This window comes from Ailuropoda melanoleuca, chromosome 19 (genome assembly GCF_002007445.2).
Source record: "Ailuropoda melanoleuca isolate Jingjing chromosome 19, ASM200744v2, whole genome shotgun sequence".
Classification (NCBI taxonomy): domain Eukaryota; kingdom Metazoa; phylum Chordata; class Mammalia; order Carnivora; family Ursidae; genus Ailuropoda; species Ailuropoda melanoleuca.
This window is the reverse complement of record NC_048236.1, coordinates 30,498,837-30,522,606: the sequence shown is the minus strand read 5'-3', so window position 1 is coordinate 30,522,606 and position 23,770 is coordinate 30,498,837. Positions and strand designations below refer to the sequence as shown.

The following is a 23,770-nucleotide window of genomic DNA, read 5'->3' as shown; positions in this document are numbered from 1 at the left end:
GGACAGTGATTACCTGGCTCATTTGGTTTCACAATTTAGCACTTTTCCTTCAACTTACAGCCTGTTCTCTTTTATATCCTCCTTCGCCCTCCTTCTGTCTTGATTGTTTAAGGTCTGAAATAGTTCAATGATGAGATCAGCCTCAGACTCTACTTTCAGAAATGTCTTCTGCTTTCAGAGAGGACTGCTTCAAAGGGGGGCCCTGCTATTTAAGGGTGGCAGCTACACTGTACTTGGTTTTTTGCACCCAATTAGGGGAACAAATCCACCAGCCCGTGGCTTCAGTGTACTCAGGAAACTACAATCATCTATTGGAACCAACCAAGGGAATAAGAGATTTCATGTGTCCTTGGTCCTGGTCACTGCCTGAGAGGGTTCTGTGATCACCTCCCAACACACACACACAGGACCACACACATGTTTGTCTCCTCGAATGGTCAAATGGTCCATCCGCATTCTTACAGCTAACGTGCAGCACTGAGGTACAAGGTTCATCAACGGGAGTACAAGGATAACATCCCAACTAAACAGGAAGGTTTCAACCAAACACAGAGTTAAAATTAGAAAAGGTATAAGAAATGGTATGGAACAAACACTCCATTTTCAGAATATGTGTTTTCTGGAATTTATTTCTCTTTAATGCTGAATATAGAATCTGAGATTTCACTACTGCCTTTAGAGACAAACGCATATACACTGAAATCTAAAAACAATAATTATGCAGATCAAAGTGGCCTTGACACCTAAGAAATGCTGTTAAATGAAAAGTATTTCTAGAAAAAGCAAAACCCTATGTAGCAAAATCAAATTAAAAAAAAAAAACAGAAAGAGGCTTTGGTACCTTTCAATAACAGAAGACAAAAACAAATTTAGTTCATTTTTAAATTCATGTAATACAAAAACAGCTAGGTGTTTGAAGGAATCTATAAAACAAACAAATCTAAAATATGTCAGAGTCTGAGAGAGAGAAAAAAATCTTCCTTTTCTCCTCTTTGATTTTAATAGAACACCAGAATTAGGAAAAATAAGTATTTCCCCAACTAAATTTTCTTTTGGTCTGCATATACCTAGCAGGATGGCACTCTGTATTTTACCTAATTTTAAACTAGCATCGTTTTATTTTTAGCAGCACATGTCCTTTGTCCCCATAAGCCTACTGCAAGAAATAAAAATTCTGAAATGCCTTTGATATTACATCCACCTGAAACTCCCACCTATTTCTTTCCTAGGTTTTTAAGACTCTGAATATTCAAATCTAAAGGCAGCTAGTTAAAGAAGGGAAGAGGAAATCACTACACATTTGGAATTTAGCTGGTAAAACAGTACAAGGAAAGAGACGATATTCTCTGAACACAACGTGGTCCCAGAGGGCAGTCGGTCAGTACTCTGCAGAGCCTGGCTACTGCAGCAGATGCCACAGTGTGCTCCTACCTCCCTCATAGCAAGTACAGGACCAGCCCGGGCTGGTCTCTCCTATTTCTACACTGATTTAAAAATAATAATAACAATAATGAAGTGAGGGGAAGACGACGTGTGACCGGTAGCAATTCAGCGATACCATCCATCTAGTCTGCTTAGGAGAACCATTCTGGTCCTCCTATAAGCACAGTACTGCAAAAGTTTTAGGACGAACAAAGCTGAGTAGCTGTCTTTGTTTAGCAAGTATCATGTTGATCCCACAACCCCAGAATTTAACTTGCCAAGGCCTCAATCTTACCAAGTTGGTTCTTGACTCTCATTGGCAAGAGCAGACTAAAGATAAGTTAGATCACTGTAGCATTAAACTTTTAAAAACTGTTGTACCTGCAAAATTCTAAGTCTTATGAGAAGACGCATTTACTCAAACACAATATCCAGTTCAAAAAAAAAAAAAGTCTCCTGGATAGTCCCTAGGATTTATCAAATGGAATTTGACCTGGATCTTATTTAATGCCAACTAAGCAGTAATACCCATGATTTCACAACAGCTTTCCTTGGAGAGAAAATTGTGGCTCATGTATTTGTTCCAGTCAAGAACTCCGGCGTGCTCTTCTTCTGGTTGTAGCCCTGGGCTGCAAATCTCAGGCTGGGATTTCAGCGGCAGCATTCGACAAGTCTGTTAGAGTGGTCCACATTTAGTTAGTTGGAGGGTGAGAGAACACACGGGACAGGGCTTTCATTCTTACGTCCTTTCAAGTTTTTACATCCTGCTCAGAATGTGAATGACAGGTCTAGCATCAGGATGCTGAGAACAGCAGAATATTTTAGACAACCCTCTACAAATTTATCCTATTCAAGACTATTTATGTTTGGCAACTAAAAACCCTACAGACCGTGAGCAGGGACAAGGATGGAGAAAAGCAGCCTCTGCCCGAAGGAAGTGGACACGTTCAGCACCTGCTCCGAAGGGAGGAGAGAGTGTGCATGCCAAGTACAATTCAGAGCTATTCTGACAGCCCCTTTCTCATCTACGCTGCTCGGAAAGCTCACTGGTATCCATATATGGAATGAGAACATGCATCTACATTACTCTGAAAAATCTGGGACTGTACGTTGGCCAGAAATAGGAGCAAGCACTTAAGAGGTCCGGTGAAAAGCAACCGAGGAAAAAAATGAAATTGTACCCCAATATTAGTATCTTTTAGTATGCCTCATCAAGGGCTCACAAAATATATCTAACCAAGATCTTCCTTTCTCAAAAAAAAATATAATCCATTCACAAAATAGAATAAGCAGCTGTTAGGGAAGCTGCTTTTAAAAATATGTTACTTGTGCATAAATAAGTTGCTAGAGCTCAAAATCCCTTCAGATAGGAGTCAGATCATTTCCCTTTAAATTTACTATCTAATTAGTACACCTCCTAAAATATACCTTTGAAGCTGTCTTTTACATTTAAATGAAACTTTTCCCTTGCAAGAGATGAAGAAGCCTGTATTTTCCAAAATACCCACTATTTTTATCCCTGTAACTTGGTCCTGATCACACACTGTTGCGACAGTGATTTTTGGAAACATCTGTAGGATTTTGGAGGATTTATGGAAATAAGAGTGTCCATTACAAAGGAAGCTAGAACAGCTTTTTCTATAGGTGCTATTACAAACCCCTGGAATAGTGACAGTTGTGACTTTTGCAGCAAAGATCTTCAGCCCTTCATCAACCAGCATTGCTTTTTTTCTTTCTGATCAAAAATTCTAATAGCCTGGCAAACTAATTTCAAGGATACAATCCAGGCTGCTTAAAGAGAGACAGGTCTAAGCAAACTGGCATCAAATACAACCTAGGGCAGATCCAACATTTTCTCTCCAGTGGTGCCACCCACTTTATCTTTCAGTCACGAAGGAAGCACACCTATAACAGGTTAGAGTACCTCCAGGTGAATGAGGCAACTGCAGGCAATTCTGAAAATAAGAAAAAACCACCACAGTCCTGATTTGGTTTAAAGCAATCATGCAATCCCATTATACCCATGTCTTCCAAAAACACCTTTTCCATGGCAAGCAAAGTTACTGATGATGCACGTGGCTTTAGTCACAGTGATGCATTAGGTAAGCGGTGTGTGCTGAGTACCAGGGGGCGCTCCAAAATGCATCTCCGTTATCTTCCACTTGTCTTCTCTAAGGTTCTGCCTATTTATTAAAAAAAGAAAAAAAGGCCAGTTGTTGCCTTGGGTTGACAAGAAAATTCACCCCGGCAATGATACTTGAAATGTCAGGAATGGAGATGTTGGGAATCACAATAAATCACCCCCATGTGATTGATGACAGCAAATCCTAGATTTCAGGATCAGCACCGATTTCAGTCATACCCACCCACCTGCCAAATATAAAAGTGGAAAGGAAGCCACGTGTTCCAATGACTGTTGAGTTCCTCTCAGAGGCACTGTTCCACTCGTACCTAGGTGAGTGGGATGTGTGTGGGTACTTCACTTGGGGCCTGTGGAGGGCAACCAGAGGTGAAGAACAGCACATGTGGCCAAAACTCTTGGTAAATAAGCTGCTGCCCCAATTCCCCAAGGGCCACCTTGGCCCTCCTCCTAGGACAGCTGCATGTTTCAGCCACTAAACAGACACCTGCCATAGTGGGGGCTTCTTAGACATGCTCAAGCTAGCTCTGGCTGGTCAGTGCCCAGGATTTACTGGCTGTTATGTATTTTGAATATCACCCCTGATGGGGAGGGATCCCAAAGCAGAAACCTCTACTCCAGGCTCAGCTTTGAGTCTAATTAAACAACAAACTTGATGGTTTTCTACCTGAAAATTATTATATCCTTTTCTCTTAGGTATGTACCATGGTGGGTTGGCTTCTACTGGCTCCAACCAGCCAAAGGAGGAAGTGGGCTCCCCTAGGGTTTCCATACTTTCAATTTCTTGAGAACAGTAAGAAATCTGTATTTTAAATATTAGCAACACATTTAAATTCTTTTCAAAGTTCTGTTCAGGACAGACGCATCCAGAGCCACTGTGGCCTATAGGCCACCATTTTGTGACCTCTTACCTTCCTCTGCCCCGTCCATTTTTGAGAACTGCCCGGAGTCTACCTTATACCTGGGCCTGTTGGGCTTGTGAATGTTCTGTTCCTACCATCTTTCTACTCTCTCCTCACTGTGTAAGAGCAATTACAGATGCTAATGGTGTTTCATATGTTCCTTGGCAGGCTTTCTAGCCCTATTGTTTATGTACGCATACTGCAAAGAGGGAGGGAAAGGAAGGAGAAAAGGGGGCTTCCATCTTTTAGTACATCGTGCCTGTGAATGCTCTGTCTAGGCTGCTGAGTGTAGACTGGGTGTGTATTACTACCAAAGTAAAAAAATAAACAAGTAGGAAGGGGAGAAAAGCTGAATTGCTCTTAATCATGTTTTCACTTCTCTCCTATGCAAACTGCGAGTTGCTATGAACCCTTACGGCCCTGAATGATTCACAAGAGAGGGTTGCACAGACCCTGCCCTGTGGACTTCCACTCTGGTTCCATGTGCTCCTGGTCACGTGACTGAGCTGGAATATGGTGGGGTTGCCCAGAGCCATTAATGCCTTTGGAATGGTGCACTGAAATCAAGTAGTTTTCAATGCCATCAGAAGACCAACTTCAATATTGTGACCACAAGTCATGTGAAAGTGCATATTTTATAGATTATAGGCTTCCTGGGAAATTTATGAGAGAATATATATTTTTAAAGAGTAAAAAAATCAGCCTTCAGAGTCTCTAAGGAATCTACATCCTCAGGGAAAAATGAGAACAAAGACGGCAAGCACACAGTATTTTTTTTTATAAGGTTTTTGCATAGATAATGATGTCCGCTAGATTTATGCATCCTTTAGATTACTCCCACCCATGTTTTTTTTCCAGGTCTTTGAAGATAAATCTGGATTGTTTAATATCTTTGGATGAAATATGTTACAAAAATACTACAATTTTCCTAACAAGTGTTCCAATGTTCCATCTTTATAAAAATAGTTTTAAGAACCTTTAAATATTATATGTGTGGGTTTTGCACTGTTTAAAACATATGCATGGAAACCACCCACAACCATCTGTGGACTTAGTAATGTAAAAACAAAGCAAGATTTCACATCAGCTCTGAACTGTGGGTGCTGGTGTGTAATTTATATTATTGGTAGTCTCTGCTTTGCTCCCATAGGTGTTCCAGAAATGGTACAGATCCTGGGTAGCCTCAAAAGACCTATTGCTTACAGACATCAAAGTACCCAGTAATGTACTTTCATTTCAATGCAGTGTTAAAAATAGACACTTTAGAATTCAGCCTCAATTTGAAATATAGTCAAAACCTCAACTGCTTTGTATATAAAGATTGCAAGGAAATACACCCAAAAAGGTTAATACACTTATTATCTCTGGGTGGTGGAATAATAGGTGATTTTTATTTTCTACTCTACACTTTTGTATTTTCCTAAATGAACCTTTCCTAAATGAGGCTACTTTCCTAATCAGAAGAAAATAGTATTTTTTTAAAGGGAGAAATAATCAAAATATTACCTTATTTAATAAAGAAATGCTGTTTTCTGTTTTGAAAGTGAATCTATATGCTTCACAAAGTTATAATAATATATACAACTTCTGGTCTAAATGTTAGAAAAGCTTGAGCTTTTTACGTTCCATCAAAGATCTATGACATAATAAAGTAGCTTCAAAAAACCTTTTGATTTAGTTTAGGAAGTGTAGTGTTTTTCTCAAGGTTGACCATTTATTATTACGGACCATCTCCCTTCCAATGTAAAGGAGTTAAATATGCAAAAAACCTTAAAGATATGGCTTTGATTCTGCTATTTCAAAAAATGTAAAGTAATATAAACTTGTACTTTAAAATAGAAAGCACTTACTATCTTAAATTCTTCTTGGAAGAAGGGGTATAGATTATCAATAAAATAAATGGTAGATAAAAATAAACTCGAATACACAACAACAATTGAAAATTGGAGGAAAAAAAAAAAACCTGGGTTGCTTCGTGTGTTTTTATGCTCGGCAGTCCCTGACTGTGCATTTGAGCAAGAGAAAAAATTTAAAAATTTAGGAGACTACAGATGCATTCCTCTAAAACCTTCAATCCCAACCCGTAGAGACAATTCAAGAAAGATGAATTTTAAAACAAGAAAAGATTTACCTACCTTTGATGCCAACCGTGGCTTCAGGCCTAAGAATGAGTAGACTGTGTTGCTTTCCTTTGCTTCAAAAAAACTGTCATAATCCTAGAAAAAAGAGGAGGAGAAAAGGGAAAAAAGCAAATAATTATCAGTATTTGGTGCTTTTGAAAAATTCTTTATGGAAACGAAAAATCCACCATTGCTCCATGCAGGCCAGGGAAGGGTTACATAAATCTACCAGATTTTCTCTGTTTGAGCATAAAAATTTCTCTGAGTATGACGATGGGTGTACCATGTCTTTAATGCAAAGCCAGTGATAGGATTAAAACATAAAACACTGAAAACACAAGTGAAATCAAAACACATTCCCTTTCCCTCCTGTGCCAAACTAACATTTATTTGTGTGAAATCACTCTGATCAAAGATTTTACTTCTCGTGCTTCAATGCGAAAGGCTGACTGCCAATTCCATTCTTGATATTTTGTTATCTAGGGCTTTAAAAAAAATCACTGGGTAAACAGAAAGCCATAAAGGTCTCCATGTGTCAGTGCAAGTGCTTCTATTCTGCTTTTGAAGTTTTCCACATTCTTTCAGACTATGTCTTCAGAGAGAATAAAAAGATCAAATAAAACCTAGAGGAAACTATATCCTCTGTAACATTTATCTTTGCCTCAGACACAGAATCATTTTTCTCTTCCTACTTTCACAAGAGGAACCAACAAAGAATTCTGGTCAATGTGTTCATCAATTGTTCCTTTTCAAATGTTTGCATAGATATAATATATGGTTTCTAAATGGATGTAAAGCAGTCTTAAAATTTGGTAGAAGTCCCTTTGATAACTTTATCGAAGGATATATGTAAGCAGACAATGATCAGAATCATTCGTAGCCATTTGCTCTGTGCTAGGTGCCTTATAATCAGTACTTCGTTTAAACCCCACCATAGACCATCAGGTTGGAGACTGGCTCAGAGCAAAGAAATATTTTGTCCCAGTTTGACAGGCAATCCGTAAAAGAGCTGAGATTTGGGGCCAATTCTCACTGACACTGAAATCCATGTTTTTTTGGACTCTGCGATGCTTCTGGGCCAAGAGGAAATAAGGGATGGGGCACCCTGTATATCAGAGTCACTGAGGCCTAATGAATCCACTGCTGAGCTGAGCCAATGGCATCACAAGTATTTTTGAAACCTGTCTAGGAACCTAAATGAGAGTCCATTACTTAGAGAATGGAGATTAGCTTCTTGCAAAGGATGCCTCAATGATGAAAAAATCTTTGAATTATTTCACTCTGTATGGAGCCTCTCTTGTTCAAATGCTTTAGCACGTTGAGTCTCACGTGGTTTTGAAGGTAGCTTGATTTTAATTCACAATCATCTCAGCCTCAGGCCTTCCACTCGGGGCTCCTTCTGTAGAATTTCAGGGGGTTGCTCCCTCTGCAATCCAGGAGCAGGCCTACTACAGTGCACTGCCTTCCTTGACATGACAAGAAGGAACAATCCATCTGAAAAGGGAGGCTCAGCAAAAAACCTACTTCAAAAATGACATTTTAAGCTGAAATCTGAAGGGAGAGAAGAGGTGACCAAGTGAAGGGTTGGGACAGGGGCATTCAGGACAGGGAACAGCACTGATGAAGAGTGAAGCTGGCAAGTCTGACAGGGACGAGCACAAGCTAGATTGTGTGAAACCAAGAAAAAGATTTTGAATTTTATCTTAAGTACAAAAGGAAATCATATATGGGTTCTGAGCAAGGGAGCAGAATGATCTACTTTCCTTTAAGAAAATAGCTAAGTTAGGGGCGCCTGGGTGGCTTGGTATGTTAAGCATCTGAATCCTGATTTTGGCTCAGGTCATGATCTCAGGGTCCTGGGATTGAGCCCCACATTGGGCTCCGTGCTCAGCAGGGAGTCTGCTGGAGAGTCTCTCTCTTGCCCTCTGCCCCGCCCCCCACTCACGTGCACACTAAATAAATGGATAAAATCTTTAAAGAAAAAAAAAGAAAGACAATAGCTAAGTTAACTGTGTGGAGACTGGCTCAGAGACAGGCCAACAAGAAGGAAAGCAGGGAGAAAAGTCAAAAGAGTATCGTGGTAATCCAGGTAAGATGGTGGCAGCCTGAACCCGACCAATGATAATGGAGACAGAGAAAAGTGGACAGACTGGAGATAGATTTTGGAGGAAGAATTGATCATATCAACTGTGGAACTGGGGGAGGTGGTTAGGGGGAATTAAGGCTTAAGGCAGCTCTGACCTTTGTGACTTGACAGGAAAGACCAGAGAAAAAGCAGATGTGAGAGAAAGGCTGAAGCTGTTTCAAAATGTTCAGTTTGAGCAACTGTATGAGACATCCAAGTGAAGAAGATACCAACTGGGCAGCTGGAGGTTTCTAGGGACTCTAGGATACTACAGACTTCATAGAATTTTTTGGAAAATTTTACAATTTTTTATAAGAAAAACTATGTCACAAATAATACAGGTCTAACAGAACTTGGGCAAAATCCCATGAACTGAAAATGTTGTTACAAATGTTCTTTGTAACAAAGGTATTTTCAAATAGTTGCATACCATTTCACTGATCTGGGTTCAAGAAATAATCCTGTTCAATGCATACTTTCTCTGCCTTTAACATCACTATGGCTAGGGGGCTTCTTACCTGAATATTGAATTGGATCCTTCCAACAGTTTAGAAATTGTCACTTCAGGTAATTAACTTCTTTCAAAGCGACAAATATAAGATTTGGTAATTAACTTTAAAAGCAGAATAATTTAAAGCCAACAATTTTTAAAAGTGAATGTTAGAATAGTACCTGACAGGCACCAGGGTACCAGTATTTGTCAAGTGGATGAATGAGTTGTGTTTGCTAATTAATGACTGATGTGTCACGTTTTAGGAATCTCATGCTAGTAACATAATTTGAGTGAATCCTACTCTACTATGGGTTCTTAAGAATTATGTAAAAAATTTACTTTCTGATATTTAAGTCTGATGAATCTCAAAGTGTAAAATGTTTTAAGTTATTTTTTTGTCATATTTAGGCAAAGAGTAGGTGGTTGATAAATTAAACTCTAGGATTTCTTATTAGTTAATACCTCCTTTTAGAGATAATAAATTAAATAGTATGATTGAAATAATTCAAGAGTAAAATAGTATTAGAAATTTTTAAATCACCTCCTATTAAGATGTAAGTTCTTAAGGCCTTAGGCATCCCCCAATAAAAGAGAAAGATCTGCTTTCTTATCAAATTCATTTCACTTATCAGGCTTCTATTTTTAAAAATATATTAAGGTTTGTACTGCAAAAGTTAAAAGTATTGTATTTTTAAAAACTCACAATAAAGCTTCTAAATAGGCTTGCTGAATTCCTTGTAGTCAAAGACACTTTCTCCAAAGTGTCTGTAAATACCCATCTGCAAATTACACATTTCAGCACAACCGACCTCCTGTAGCTGTACAATATAATAATCAGTTAATATCACCTTTGGAGAAGGGTACAAATACACAAAGCATATTCAAGATAAAATTGCCCAGTTTCAGAAGCTGGTACATTTTTATTACACAAAAGACAAAAGATGAAAACTCACTTTGTTTCTAGTGCTATGAAAAGAGAAATTTCTGGACTATATATGTATCAACATAACTGAGCACTATTACTAATGAAACATCTAAACGCTTCAATTTTAAGAAAAATAAAGCAAGCTAAACAGCTGTTAAAAAGGGGGGAAAAAGCTTCTATCACCTATACTTCTGTTTGCGTTCAAGTGAAAACCAATGTCAGAAAATTTATAAGCTCATGATAAAATCTCCAACAGGTGACGTGCACAATAGCCTCATTCTTCCACAGAGCTCACTTAAGTACATTACCCATACACCACGATTAGACTATTATGGACTAGACAAGCATTTGAGACAAAGACCTTAAAGTTCTTTGCCCTTTTAGTGCTCCCTAGGAGAACAGTGAGGAAAACCCACAGCAGCCACGCGGCTAAGCTGTACGGCTTCCCACGCTAAGTCAATGACAATTAAGTGACAGACCCATATTATTTCTACATGCCAGGGGCATATCCAAACAGGAGATGGTGGGGGATAAAAACAATACATGGCTTATAAGGAAATGGTGGCAGCAATCGGTTCTAATGGAGCCAAAGCAAATTTGCTTTACCCAAAAGAAGGAAAAAAAATGTTTAAATTGTTTCAGAGACGACCAGCGTTACTGCTGCTGCAGCTGAAAATGGGCAGAGGCTCCTTCTTAAAATTTTTCAAGCCTGAGGGTAGCCTCTGAGCAGAATAACTTGATTTAGTGGTTAAGGACCATGAATGCTATGTTCTATTTCATAGAATCTTGATACAGAAGGAAAGAATAGTTGGCAGTTCCAATCCTGGTAGGGTATGTAAGATGTATTTGTCTGAAACAGCTTCATTCAGCAATTTCTGTGCCAAACACCAAAAATATGGGTAAGCCCAAAGCTGAGGATTTTAAATTCCTAATGCATGCTTAACATTTCTGACCACGCTGGTACAAGAAGGCAGAGCAAGCAAATACATCTACCCAAGCACCAAATCACATTGAAGGGAAAAAAAATTTTGTATTAAACATAGGAAAACATTTTAAGAACTACCCAGAGGAGCTAAATGAAGAGGCTAAAATTAATTAAGAGAATCTCTTGGATATTGACATTTATGTCACTCTCCTTTAAGCCACAGGGATTTAGTAGAATAGGATAATACACCCTCCTCTATGCGCACACAACTTAACAGCTCTATAGAGATGAGCATTTACAGTTTATAACAAAATAAATATTAACTGTTTATATGTTATATTTTGTAATAGTTATTACAGTCACAGAGGAGAATGTAACATGTAAGCTTTAGCAATGATGTGTGTGTGTGAGAGAGAGAGAGAATCAACACGGGGAGAAATGAGAGAAACTAATAAGAATGCAGATTCCTCTTCATCTTTCAAAGAAAAACATGCTGTCTAAAGTTTTAAATCAAGGAATATAGGCACAGAATGGTGATAACGAAGAAAACTACAATGCAGACCCTCACAGGAGAGACTATCTCTTGGGAGCCCAGGGGAGGGCACATATAAAGCAGGGCAGAAGAAAAGCGACTTTTCACTTTTGACCCCCCTTTATTGTCTTAATATTGATGGTATTAACATGGCCTTAGTGTTTTAACAGTTTTGTTTTCCTTTCATTAACCCTAACTGCATAAGGCTCAGAAAGAGAAACATTTTAACTGAAAGAAAACCTCGAATGTGGACCCTATTTAAGATACACTGTTAAACATGCGACTGGGGCAGCCTGAACCTGTCTGGAGGAAGGTTTTCAATATTCACGGCACAAGCCATCATTTTCATGAAAGACACGTCCCAGGGATTCATCACTGTAGAATACTGCAGCAAACATCTCAGTGAGCTGAAAATGGGAGATTAAACATTTATAGACAGAAGAATAAAAACTACGGTTATATAAAAGAGATAAAACCGCAAAGAATATCTAATTAAATTGTTATGCTTCTGGGCATACAGCTGATCAGCAAGCGATAAGGAGGAATTTCTATCACCCCTTCCCCATCACCTGACTTCTTCCTTTCCTAATATCTGTGAGGATGTCATATAAGATTATTTATAGTAAAACGTCAGAAGAAGATTCTCCTGGATTAAATAAGTTATCTTTTAGACAGGAGGCCTTGGAATACAGACCTTCAAATTCAAATGAAGTTTCTTAAGAAAATTCTACCTGTGGGATAGGTGAGCTTCTAATAGAGGTGATTTTCCAAATAGATATCATTGTAAAATTTAGTTCAATGAGCTTCCCCTTGAGACATTTGACTTTGACTTTTATTAATAAAATGGGAATGCAAATGCTCAGAATTTTGACAAGGCGGGACCCAACAGAACAGGTTAGCTACCTGCTCAGCTGAAAGCATCTGTGTAGCTATTCACCCATTCATACAACCAATTTTTGGTAAGTATGTTCTGGGTTCCTAGCATTATGCAGAAACGAAGATAAATGTGCCACAGAGCCTACTGAGGTAAACACGAGGAACCTCAGAAGGGAAAGACATGAAAAAAAAATTCTATGAGACAAAGGTCGTAATAGGAATGAGGCCCAGGTGTGCTGGGCCTAGGGGAGGGGCGGTGATAACCAGAACCTTAGTTAGAGAAAGCTCAATAACAAGCTAGTTTGAATTGAGTTCTGAGAGAGAAATAGGGTGGAATTACAGAGTAGATAAGAATTACAGGATTTGGTAACCAAGGAAAATGAGTTTGGGGTAACTTTCAGGGCTTTGCCTTACTTATCATGTAGATGGCATAGTCATTAAGCCTACATAAATAACATCCATATTTTAGAGACAGAGCACAATCTCCCGTGAATAACGAAAATTTTAAACTTTAGCTTTCCTTTTTTCTTTTCCTTATTGACTCCAACAATCAGAGTTCTAGTAACACAAAATTACTGCCAGTCAGTCTTCAACATCAGTCAAAATTCTATCACTACATTCTACCCCATCCTGCCGGAGGACATACTTCATTTTCACGGAGGAGACTTGGAAAACAGCTAATCCTGGGTTTCTCAAATGTGACCACTAAAGAACTCCAGGAGGTGGAGGAAACAATGGACCCTCTAGATGGCCCCTCCTCTGAGCTAAGCATGGTTTGATATTTGTAAATGGTTAGAAAATAAAACAAAGAAAACCAAACAAAAAAGAAGATGTAGCAGAGAATTGGTGGTCCGTAAAGACTATTTACTAGGTGGCCCAACCCCTGATCTAGAGCACTGGAGGATATTTTGAGGCAGCCCCTATAAAAGTGAAATTTCTTTGAAGCCTTGTTTAATCTTAAGAATTCATATAAATCAGGCATCCCACCCCATAACATATCAGTGTTTCTTTTGCTATTATAAAATATATTTTGCAATTGTACTCAAAATTTTCAAGCCAAAAGCTGCTGGCAGATAGGCGGTCTTTACTCTATGACTTTAGGCACCCCTGAGCCCTGAAAAATTCAACTTTGGTTTTAACAGCAACACATATAATAATCATCTTGTTTTAACTTTTACTAGTTTTCATTTCACCAAATGATTTCTTCTTCACCTTGAACCCAGATTCTGGGGCCACCAACAATAGCCCTTCATATCTTGGTAACAGTACATCCCCAAATACTTTTGTTATTTGACAGAAAACTCATAAGGAAAGAAAGAAAAGTGACTCTAAGGAAAAGAAAAAGAGTGGAATAGCTTAAATGAGAACGTATTTTATAAACTAACATTCAATGCAGTCTTTAATGCAGTCTTCAAAACAGCTTGCCAGTTGCAAACTATTATTTCAAGTGACTGGAAACAAACTCATAGTGAGGGAATGATTAAGTTAATTTTAATCCACCCAAGGGAATAAGATGCAACTTCTAAAAAATAAGCTTATAATGACTGGAAACTATTTTTGTTAGAGAACAAAGCAGGGCACAAAATGGTATATATAATATGGTCAAAAAAATGTGATTTTAAAAATTTAAATCAACTTGTAAGAAAAGAGAATGTGCATAGGCCAAATATTTGCAGTTGTATTTGAAAGGTAGTATTTATTGTTCCCTCTTTCTCATTCTCATTTTTCAAATATTATCTACTTCCATATTCATTTTGGTGCTGGGGAAAAAAAGAAACCACAACAACAATAATAATCTTGGATAACCAATTCAGCATGAAAATCTCTTTAAATATCTCTTTCCAACAATTTCTTATGAGACTTCTGGCTGAAAATCATTTCTTGTATTTATGTGTGGATATGTATATACACATATATCTGGGTGCCCCCAGAATCTGGGTTCAAGATGAAGAATATATATATATATGTTCAAATTCAATATATTCAAATTCAAATATATGTTTTTTAAAAAATAAAACCATATGTATGAATCAGGGATCTGAAAATTGATAATTAAGGGAGTTGGTTCTGCATGCTTCAAAAAGATGCCCAAACACACTTAAAACGTATTATCCCAAGACAGTCTTCTCAAAAGTCTTACATAAGTACTGCACTTGGCAACAATACAACTACATACATTTGGGTGTTCTGTGGTGTGCTTCTGAGCCTCCATCAATGATTAGAAGACACTAACACATCTCCTTGTCTCCTTTGATGGGAAAGAAAGAATAGGAGATGAGAGGCCACAAGGAACCATTCCTCGTCATTCAGCCCCTTCTGCACTTCCTTGAGATTAATCTAACCCATCTCTAGTCTACTTTCAGGCTCCAATTAACCAAGGTAATATGGGGAAAGGCAGTCAGAGTTGGTCCCCAAATTATTACTTAAACCAAACTAGCCAACAGCTTTAATATAAACTTATTTGATTAGCCGTAGACCCAATGCTTAAGTACAAATTTAACATTCTACAAGTATCACCTAAAAGTAAAAATAGTAATTCAATAGTTTTAAAATATAAACAATCTTATAAGTTGCCCCACGGAAAATGATCAAAATGGTTATTTTCCTACAAAAATATTCTGTCATCTATCCCTCAGTGAGCTGTCCTCTCTTCTTTATATGACAGGACTTACGTGAGTAACTCCAGCCACACATTCTACCTCATCCCATCTCTTCTCACCATTGTCCAATGAGCAATTCTGAGTATTGGCATCCTTAGCCAAACCTGCACCAACTTGTCTTGACTATCTAAATGGTCACTATCTCTTCCCTTTTGATGGTTAATCCACAAACTTGTTAATATGAACCCAGATAAATGAAATTTGGTTACATTCCTATTTCTAACTAACTACCATTTTTTAAAGATAAAAGAATTAATAAATTCAACAAAGTCAAAGGAACAAAAAAACAGCATATAAAGATCACTTGTGTCTCTGCAACCAGGAAAGGAAATTTAAAAAGTAATTCTATTTATAACACCAAAAGAGTAAAACACTTAGGTATAAACCTAACTAAAGAGGTTAAAGACTGTACGTTAAAAACTACAAAACATTGCTGAAAGAAATGAACGGAGACACAAATCAATGGAAAGACATCCCATGTTCATGGATTGGAAGACTATCTAAAGCTATCTAAAGATTCAACATAATCCCTATCAAAATCCCAAGAACATTTTTTGCAAAAATAGGAAAAAAAATACTAAAATTTACATGGAATCTCAAGGCAACCTGAACAGCCCAAAACAAGTTTGAAAAAGAAGGACAAAGTTGGAGGACCCACATTTCCTGATTTTAAAACATGTTACAAAGCTACAGTAATCAAAACAGTGTGATACTGGCATAAAGACAGACACATGGAGGGACGCCTGGGAGGCTCAGTTGGTTAAGCGTCTGCCTTTAGCTCAGGCCATGATCCCAGGGTCCTGGGATTGAGCCCCTCATTGGGCTCTCCCTCTTCCTGCCACTCTGCCTACTTGTGATCTTATTCTCTCTCTGTCAAATAAATAAAATCTTTAAAAAAGAAAAAGATAGACACATGAACCTCGTAACTGAATAGAGTCCAAAAAAAAAAAAAAACCTCTCATATATATGATCAAATGATCTTCAACAAAGGTTCCCCAAGACCACTCAATGGTGAAAGGACAGTTTCTTCAACACATAGTACTAGGAAAACTAGATATCCACATGAATGAAGTTGAACTCTTATACCATATACAACAACTAACTAAAAATAAAGGCTAAATAAAAAACCCAGAACTATAAAACTTCTAGAAGAAAACATAGGGGGAAAGCTTCATGACACTGTATTTGGCAAGTAATGATTTTTTGGATATGACTCCAAAAGCACAGTCAACAAAAGCAAAAACAGACAGATGGGACTATATCAAATTTTAAAACTTAGTTCATCAAAGAATAAATCAACAGAGTGAAAGGCAACCTAAAAGTAGGAGAAAATATTTGCAAATTAGATATCTGATTAGGGGTTAATATCCAGAATATACAAAGAACTCTTAAAACTCAACAACAAAAAATCAAATAACCTGATTAAAAAAATGGGCAAAGGACTTGAACAGACATTTCTTCAAAAATGATACATAAATGGACAATAAGTGCATGAACTGCTCAATGTCACTAATCATCGAAGAAATGCAAATCAAAATCACAATGAGTTACCACCTCGCACCTTTTAGGATGGCTGCTCTCAAGACAAGATAAAACCAAAAAAAAAAACCACACACAAAAAAAACAAGGAGTGGTGGGGATGTGGAAAAGTTGGAATCCTTGCATACTGTTGATGGGACTGTAAAATGGCACAACTGCTATGGAAAACAGTATGATGATGGTTCAAAAAATTAAAAATAGAACTACCATATAATGCAGCAATTCCACTTCTATGATATACCCAAAACAACTGAAAGTGGAATCTCAAAGAGATATTTGCAAACCCATGTTCAAAGCAGTACCATTCACAACAGTCAAGAGGTGGAAGCAACCCAATCCATCAATGAATGTACAATGGAACACAATGGAAGCCTTAAAAAGGAATGAAATCTTGTCACATGCTTCAATGCTATAGGCTAAATGTTTGTATCCCCCCAAAATTCATATGTTGAAATCCTGGTGCCCAAATGCCTTTAGGAGATGATCAGGCCATGAGGGTAGAGCCCTCAAGGATAGGATTAATGCCCTTATATAAGAGCTCCTCTGTCCCCTTTCACCATATAAGGACACTTCAGGAAGTTGGCTGTCCGCAAGCCAGAAGAGCGTCTTCATCAGAACTCAACCACGCTGTCATCCTGATCTTAGACTTCCAGCTTCCAGAACTGTGAGAAATAAATTTCTGTTGTTTGCAAAATACCCAGGCTGTGGCATTTTGTTATAGCAGCCTTGATGGACTAAGACATACAACAACATGGATGAACCTTGAGGATATTATACTAAGTGAAATAAGCTAGTCACAAAAGGACATTGTATGATTTCACTTCCATGAGGTATCTAACATAGTCAGATTCATAGGTAGAAAGCAGAATGACTGTTATCAAGGTTGTGGGGAGGGGACAAATGGGAGTTGTTTAATGGGAAATGAGTTTCAGTTCTGCAAGATGAAAAAGTCCTGGATATCTGATTTACAACAATTAATATACTTAACACTACTAAACTGTACACTTAAAAGTAAGATAGTAACTTTTACAACGTAATGTTTTTATCATTTTTTTAAATAAAAAGTAAAATAACATAAAAATATATTTAAAAAATCCAAAAAATTTTCCCCCCCCTGAATAGGGAGGGAGAAAAGAAATGAAAAGGGAGTAAATACTTTCCTTTAGTGCATATGTAAGCATTTTCATTTCTGGTGCATTCCACACATGCCAGTTCCACAGAGAGAGAACAAAATTTAAAACTTGAACATGAGGACCCTAAGCTTTCCAAAATCCAAATCAGACACTATAAAACCTCAGGAAAGCCTAGGAATGGGGATGTTTACCTTTAGGTTACTCATTTCCAGAGAAGAATCTTGCTCATGGGAGGGATACTCCCAGAAAATAGCAAGAACAACTGGTCTGTGCAATTTGGGTTCTTGACTACCAACAACTGAAATGGACATTAGCAACTGAATAGGAAAGGAATTTGTGGCAGTAGAGCGGAAAGCTCTGAATCCACATTAAAGCTGGAGAACCAGTTTATAAGACAAATTTCTATGTCTGGGGGGCCAAGAATACTCCCAGACCACACCCCAGGATCAGCCCCATTAGGACACCTGCCATGGCTATTCCTGACCCCAAGACCCCTGTCCAGCTGATCCGGTGTTGCTGCATTATTCCCTCAATGTTCAAATTCTGGGGTGAGAAGAACTGACTGGAGATGCCAAGGAGCTTAAATTCAGTGGGGGAATTCTTCCCAACAGGCAGATTATTCAAATACTAAAGGGCAGAGAGAAGGAAATTGTCTACACTGATTACCAAGTAGCTTAGCAGCTATTTATGTCTCCCATGGCTAGTTCACCCAGTTTAAAATAAAGGAGTAAGTTTTCAGCCAATTCCTGGAAACAGGAGAATCTTCATGCTTACTGGATCCTGTCACTTGCAGTGTGGCAGGTTTCCACAAGTATCCAACCAGATAAGACCACTCGTAAACAATCACAGGTAAAGCAAGGTGCACAGGAGCAGGTAGGATGAATGAGACCATGGTTAGTTGCCCTCTGATGCTTTTGCTTTTGTCGAAGTCGAATTTGCTTGACCGTGATAAGAGCAGACACTGTCTTCAAAACTCCTGCTAGCACAGACTGTAAAGACAGAGTGTGTACCAGTGCTGCTGTTACCAACCCCACAGGACTCAAGCAGAGAAGATGCCATTTATCCAGCACAGTTTAATCAGTGTGTAAACCTCTAGCCAGCTCCCAGTCTATCTGAACAAAATTTCCATACACTCTGTAGGGCAAAGATACACAGAGATTTAGAAAGTCATAAAGAAGCGAAAGCAAGGGTAAGGAATTAACTTTATTTCACATTACATCCTTTTATTCATTCAATACATTCATTCAAATGAATGTCTTTTCCTCCTTTATCTTGAAAAATCAACAAAACAAGAATTTTTTTTTAAAAAACCAGAAACACCATTAAAAAACAAAACTAGGAGACATCTACAGCTCTGAACCACAATGTATGCAGGAAGTGAAGAGAGAAATGGTGAGGGAAATCAGAGAGCAGAGGAGGGTCAAACCTCAGTGTCTGAACAAGCTGCGGGGCCACCCAGGAAACGTCAGGAACTGGAGGCATCAGCTATTGTGAAGGTGGGGTGAGTGGGCAAAGGCAGAAAACAGGGAGACTGTCTGAAAATCTAAGCAGCAGTTAGACCCCAGTGCCTCACTTTCCCCCAAGGAACTAGAAGGTATCCTGTTAATAAATACGGCTTCTGGGAAGCAACAGACTTAAAAACAGCAGCATGGAAGAGACAGTGAGCATGAAAACAGAGATATAAAGGGAAACTGCATGGTAGAGACCTAGACCCTCCAGGCCTCTCACCGTACAGGTCCAGAACTCTGGTAGCCAGGCTGATATCCCCAAAGCAAGAGACCGAAGGGCCATTCTCTGGAAAAATTAAATCATCATCTGAAAAAAGACCTGTAGATTTGATTATCAATATCTACAACAAGAATGTAACAGGCTATCCAGTCAACCCACAGAAAAGTCTGGTGGGAAACAAGCCCACATGCATATATAAGCACAAACACAGCTTCTAATTAGCTTTCTAGTGCCTCACCTCTTAAACGAAAGGATCACCACACATGTGAGGAAAGCCCACCACACTTGAGAGAAAAGACCAAAATAAGCAAAGTGACAAAAAAGGGAATTAGTAGAACAGGGACAATAGTGGTAAGAGAAGAAAACCTCAAAGAAATCATATTTAATATCTCCACTGAGCTAAGATCTTGTACTCATCTCACAAAAGCACATTATTAAAAAGAAAAAATCTGAACATAAGGGGGAAAAAAAAGATGACATAAAAATTCAATGAAAAAATTCAAAGGTAAGTTAAAGAAATCTCCCAGAAAGTAGAACACAAAGTTAAATAGGACAATATGAAAGAAAAAGAAAAAGATAAGAATATTAGAAAATCAGTGTAAGAAGTTCACTATCTAAATTAATATGTATTCCAGATAAAGAGAATGGGGGGGGGAAGCTGGGAGAAATTTTTCAAGGAAAATAATATAAAAACATATTTAATAATCATCTAATTCTTGGACAATAGGGACCTACTGAGCACTTAGCACAGTGAATGAAAAATAGATTACATTATGGTAATTCACCGAAAAATTTTAGGATACAAATATAAGTTAAGAGATATTAAAAACCTGCAAAGAAGAAACTGGCAAAAACATACAAAGATCAAGTAAAATGGCTTTAGACTTCACCACATCACTAGAAACCAGATGATAATGAAGCAAAACCAACAAAAGTCTTTCCAGCCTAGAATTCTACACCCAGACGAATTACCACTCAACTACAAGACCACAACAAAGGAATTCTCATACCTGGGAAGATGAGGGACAGAAAGCTGCTAGGTTTTTGTTTTAAGTCTTCTAGCACTATTTGACTAATAGTTTTGCTTTGTTTTGAACTGTAGAGTTTATACACAGTTTCAACAATACCTTGTTTTGGTTTTCAGACACAAGAGTACATTTTCTAGGCTCTGTAATCATGAATGGGATACACCCTCAGTTACCAAATACTTCCCCTAATAAAATATGAGATCACAATGTAAAAAATTCCACAAAAACAGTAAGCTTTATTCTTAAAAAGTACTTTACAGTCATCAATATCCTGTGAAGTAAGCCAGATAGTATCATCCTTTGCTTAAAGAAGAGAAGATTGATGCTTTAAGGGAAAGATGACTTTCCAAGGTGTCAAAGCCAACATGAGGTCGTAGGAGAACTCAAATCTACATCTTGTGCCCTGTGCAGGATTCTCCTCTGACGTGAATGCAAGAACTCTGGGCGCCATCTTTATGGCTTTACATTTCAACATTTCCCTCTCTCTTACGCACATGCAAACTGTTTCCTCCCAAGGTGTCAAAAGAACTGCTATCCCTTTTGTCCACTCCGATCCAACCCAGCTATTTCTTTCTCCTGAAGCGCCTCTGCACTATAGCCCCTTCCCCTTCTCCAGGCCGTAAAGAACTGTAGTACAGGTCCCAAAATAAACACTTACTTATACACTTAGACTATGACAAAGGGCAAATCCTAGCTACTCATTAGAAGTTTCTTGATTTTTTTTTTTAAAGATTTTATTTATTTATTTATTTGACAGAGATAGAGACGCCAGCGAGAGAGGGAACACAAGCAGGGGGAGCGGGAGAGGAAGAAGCAGGCTCACAGCAGAGGAGCCTGACGTGGGGCTCGATCCCATAACGCTGGGATCACGCCCTGAGCCGAAGGCAGACGCTTAACCGCTGTGCCACCCAGGCGCCCCTTGATTTTTTTTTCCTAACCCAGTGAGAAGGAAAATAGGTCGTTAAAGAAAAGTGACTTCATCTTCTCATATGCTACATGCAGGAGGAAGGCACCTAATCTATTTCATAGGTTCTTAATGATCCATCTGGCTCATTATTCATAAAAAACAAACTCTGGTTTATAATCAGCTATTAGTAATTTTTTATCCTATAGAGGGGTAAAGATTCAAGAATANTTTTTTTTCCTAACCCAGTGAGAAGGAAAATAGGTCGTTAAAGAAAAGTGACTTCATCTTCTCATATGCTACATGCAGGAGGAAGGCACCTAATCTATTTCATAGGTTCTTAATGATCCATCTGGCTCATTATCATAAAAAACAAACTCTGGTTTATAATCAGCTATTAGTAATTTTTTATCCTATAGAGGGGTAAAGATTCAAGAATAACTATCCCTTCCATTCTTCCCCCAAAATGTATTAATCAAAAAATCTGCTTTAAAATTTAGAACACAATAAACACACACACACTGCCCTCCCCTTCCCACCACTCTCCTCAAACAGAGAGACAAAAAGACTGACAGACGTGTACACACTCATATTCACACAGCGTCTGTGTCCTTGGACTCATACACCCTCTGTCAGACTGTGAACCTGAACGGCACCAGGTGAAGCGGTCACAGTCCTCACTGAAGAAACCCAGTGTCACTGTAGGTAACTGTGCTTTGAATCACCCAAAGAAATAGTGTGGTAACGATCTGGCTACTTACTCCACAGTATCGGTCACCATTAAATATCTGAGGTGGCAGAGGGTTGCCCTGAGCAGGCTTCTTTTCTGGGGGGATGTTTTTGTACATCCATTGTCTCTGTTCTTCTGACATTGTGATATCCACCTCCTCAAACTCTATCTTGTTGGCTTCCAGAAATCTAACCACATCCTGCTGCTTCTTCTTTATCTAAAGATGGAAGACAAACAAATAAGGAGAAATGCTCATCTGAAACAATATGTAGATATTTCCAAATTGAATTAGATTTGATTTCTCATTGTCAGAGGTCACCGATGCAAAAAAAAAAAGCAATTNGAAAAAAAAAAAAAAGCAATTTTCGTAGGCACCATGCACCATCCACTCACTGGATATCCCACAGAAATCTACGCAAATCCTGACAACGATGATTTCTTCACCTTCCTACACTCCCCAAAACTCTGGGGCACAAGCTGGAAGGATCAGATTATGTATGAGGTGAGGGACTCAGGTCTCAGTAGGCCATAACCATTCTCCCTCCCACTTACAGAAGTTGACATTTACAGTCATGAAAGCTCCCTCTGCCAAAACCATTTGAAAACCACATAGAGCCCATCTGAGATGGCAACGTTTCATTGATTCCCGGGAGCAGCGACATTTTTATTCCCCTCAGCAGTCTCTTTCAGATATTCCACAGCTGTAGCCACTGTCGTGAAAGCATCCTTTCATCATTCACAAGAGAAAAATGTTCTCTGCTTCCAAGGTGAGAGTAAACAAGCATCATCTTACTTTGAACTCCATTTCTTAACCCTTTTTGTTCCTCTCATCTTCATGTTTCCCTCTCCGGTCACTAGGGGTCAGATGTGCTCTTGAAGAGCTGCAGACACATCTGCAGATTTTCAAAACCTTCTCAATCTTATTTAAGGGTACATATTAAGTAATTCAGACAGGGTGACAATATTCACTATCTTAAACACAGCATGCAAAACATGATTTGACAAGCTTGCTTTTTCTAAATGATTCTGGGAAATGTACATAGAGAACAAACTTAAGTGGTGAAGTAATTTTCTAATGGCCAAAGAAAAGAATCCTTTTGAGAGGTCAAGACATCAGAAAGACCTCTCATCTAAAAAATAAAATGCTTGAAGAACAAACTTTCACATACTGATTGCCCCTACCGGTTTCCTCCAGCTTCCCCCCCAAAAGCCTCAATGACATGTTTCTGAGATGGCAATCTGTTGTATGTCATGAGCACAGAGATTCTGATCACTGGGTTGAAGTCTATGAATGACTATCAAGATGGCACAGTTAGTATGGACAGAAATACAAAGCTAGCCAAATAGGATATCTTTACACTCCGTGATATCAGAAAACAAGAAAACTACTCTATGGTAGTTTGATGCATTATCTCAGTTTCTTGAATTAAGCTATTTCTCATTTCTGAAAAAGTTAACATTTTTCCCTCACTGGTACACAATTTCAGAAATGTAGTTATATTATTCTGAAACTTTGGCTTCCAAAAAAAGATATTATTCATCCTACTTAATTTCTCATTGTAACTATATAAGGCAGAAAAACTAGGTT

The 23,770-nt window shown here is 38.3% G+C and overlaps 1 protein-coding gene across 1 annotated transcript in view; it reads right to left on the bottom strand.

Moving 5' to 3' along the window:
• Positions 1 to 236: 236 nt before the first annotated feature.
• SH3BGRL2 (SH3 domain binding glutamate rich protein like 2) overlaps positions 237 to 23,770 on the bottom strand; it is a 57,932-nt gene continuing 34,398 nt past the window's right edge. The window contains exons 2-4 of the mRNA XM_034648055.1: positions 22,214 to 22,399; positions 6,600 to 6,680; positions 237 to 3,605 (exon numbers count right to left, since the gene is read on the bottom strand). Of these exons, the coding sequence (XP_034503946.1) occupies positions 3,594 to 3,605; positions 6,600 to 6,680; positions 22,214 to 22,399 (279 nt within the window). The 3' untranslated portion in view covers positions 237 to 3,593. The remainder of the gene's footprint in view (positions 3,606 to 6,599; positions 6,681 to 22,213; positions 22,400 to 23,770) is intronic.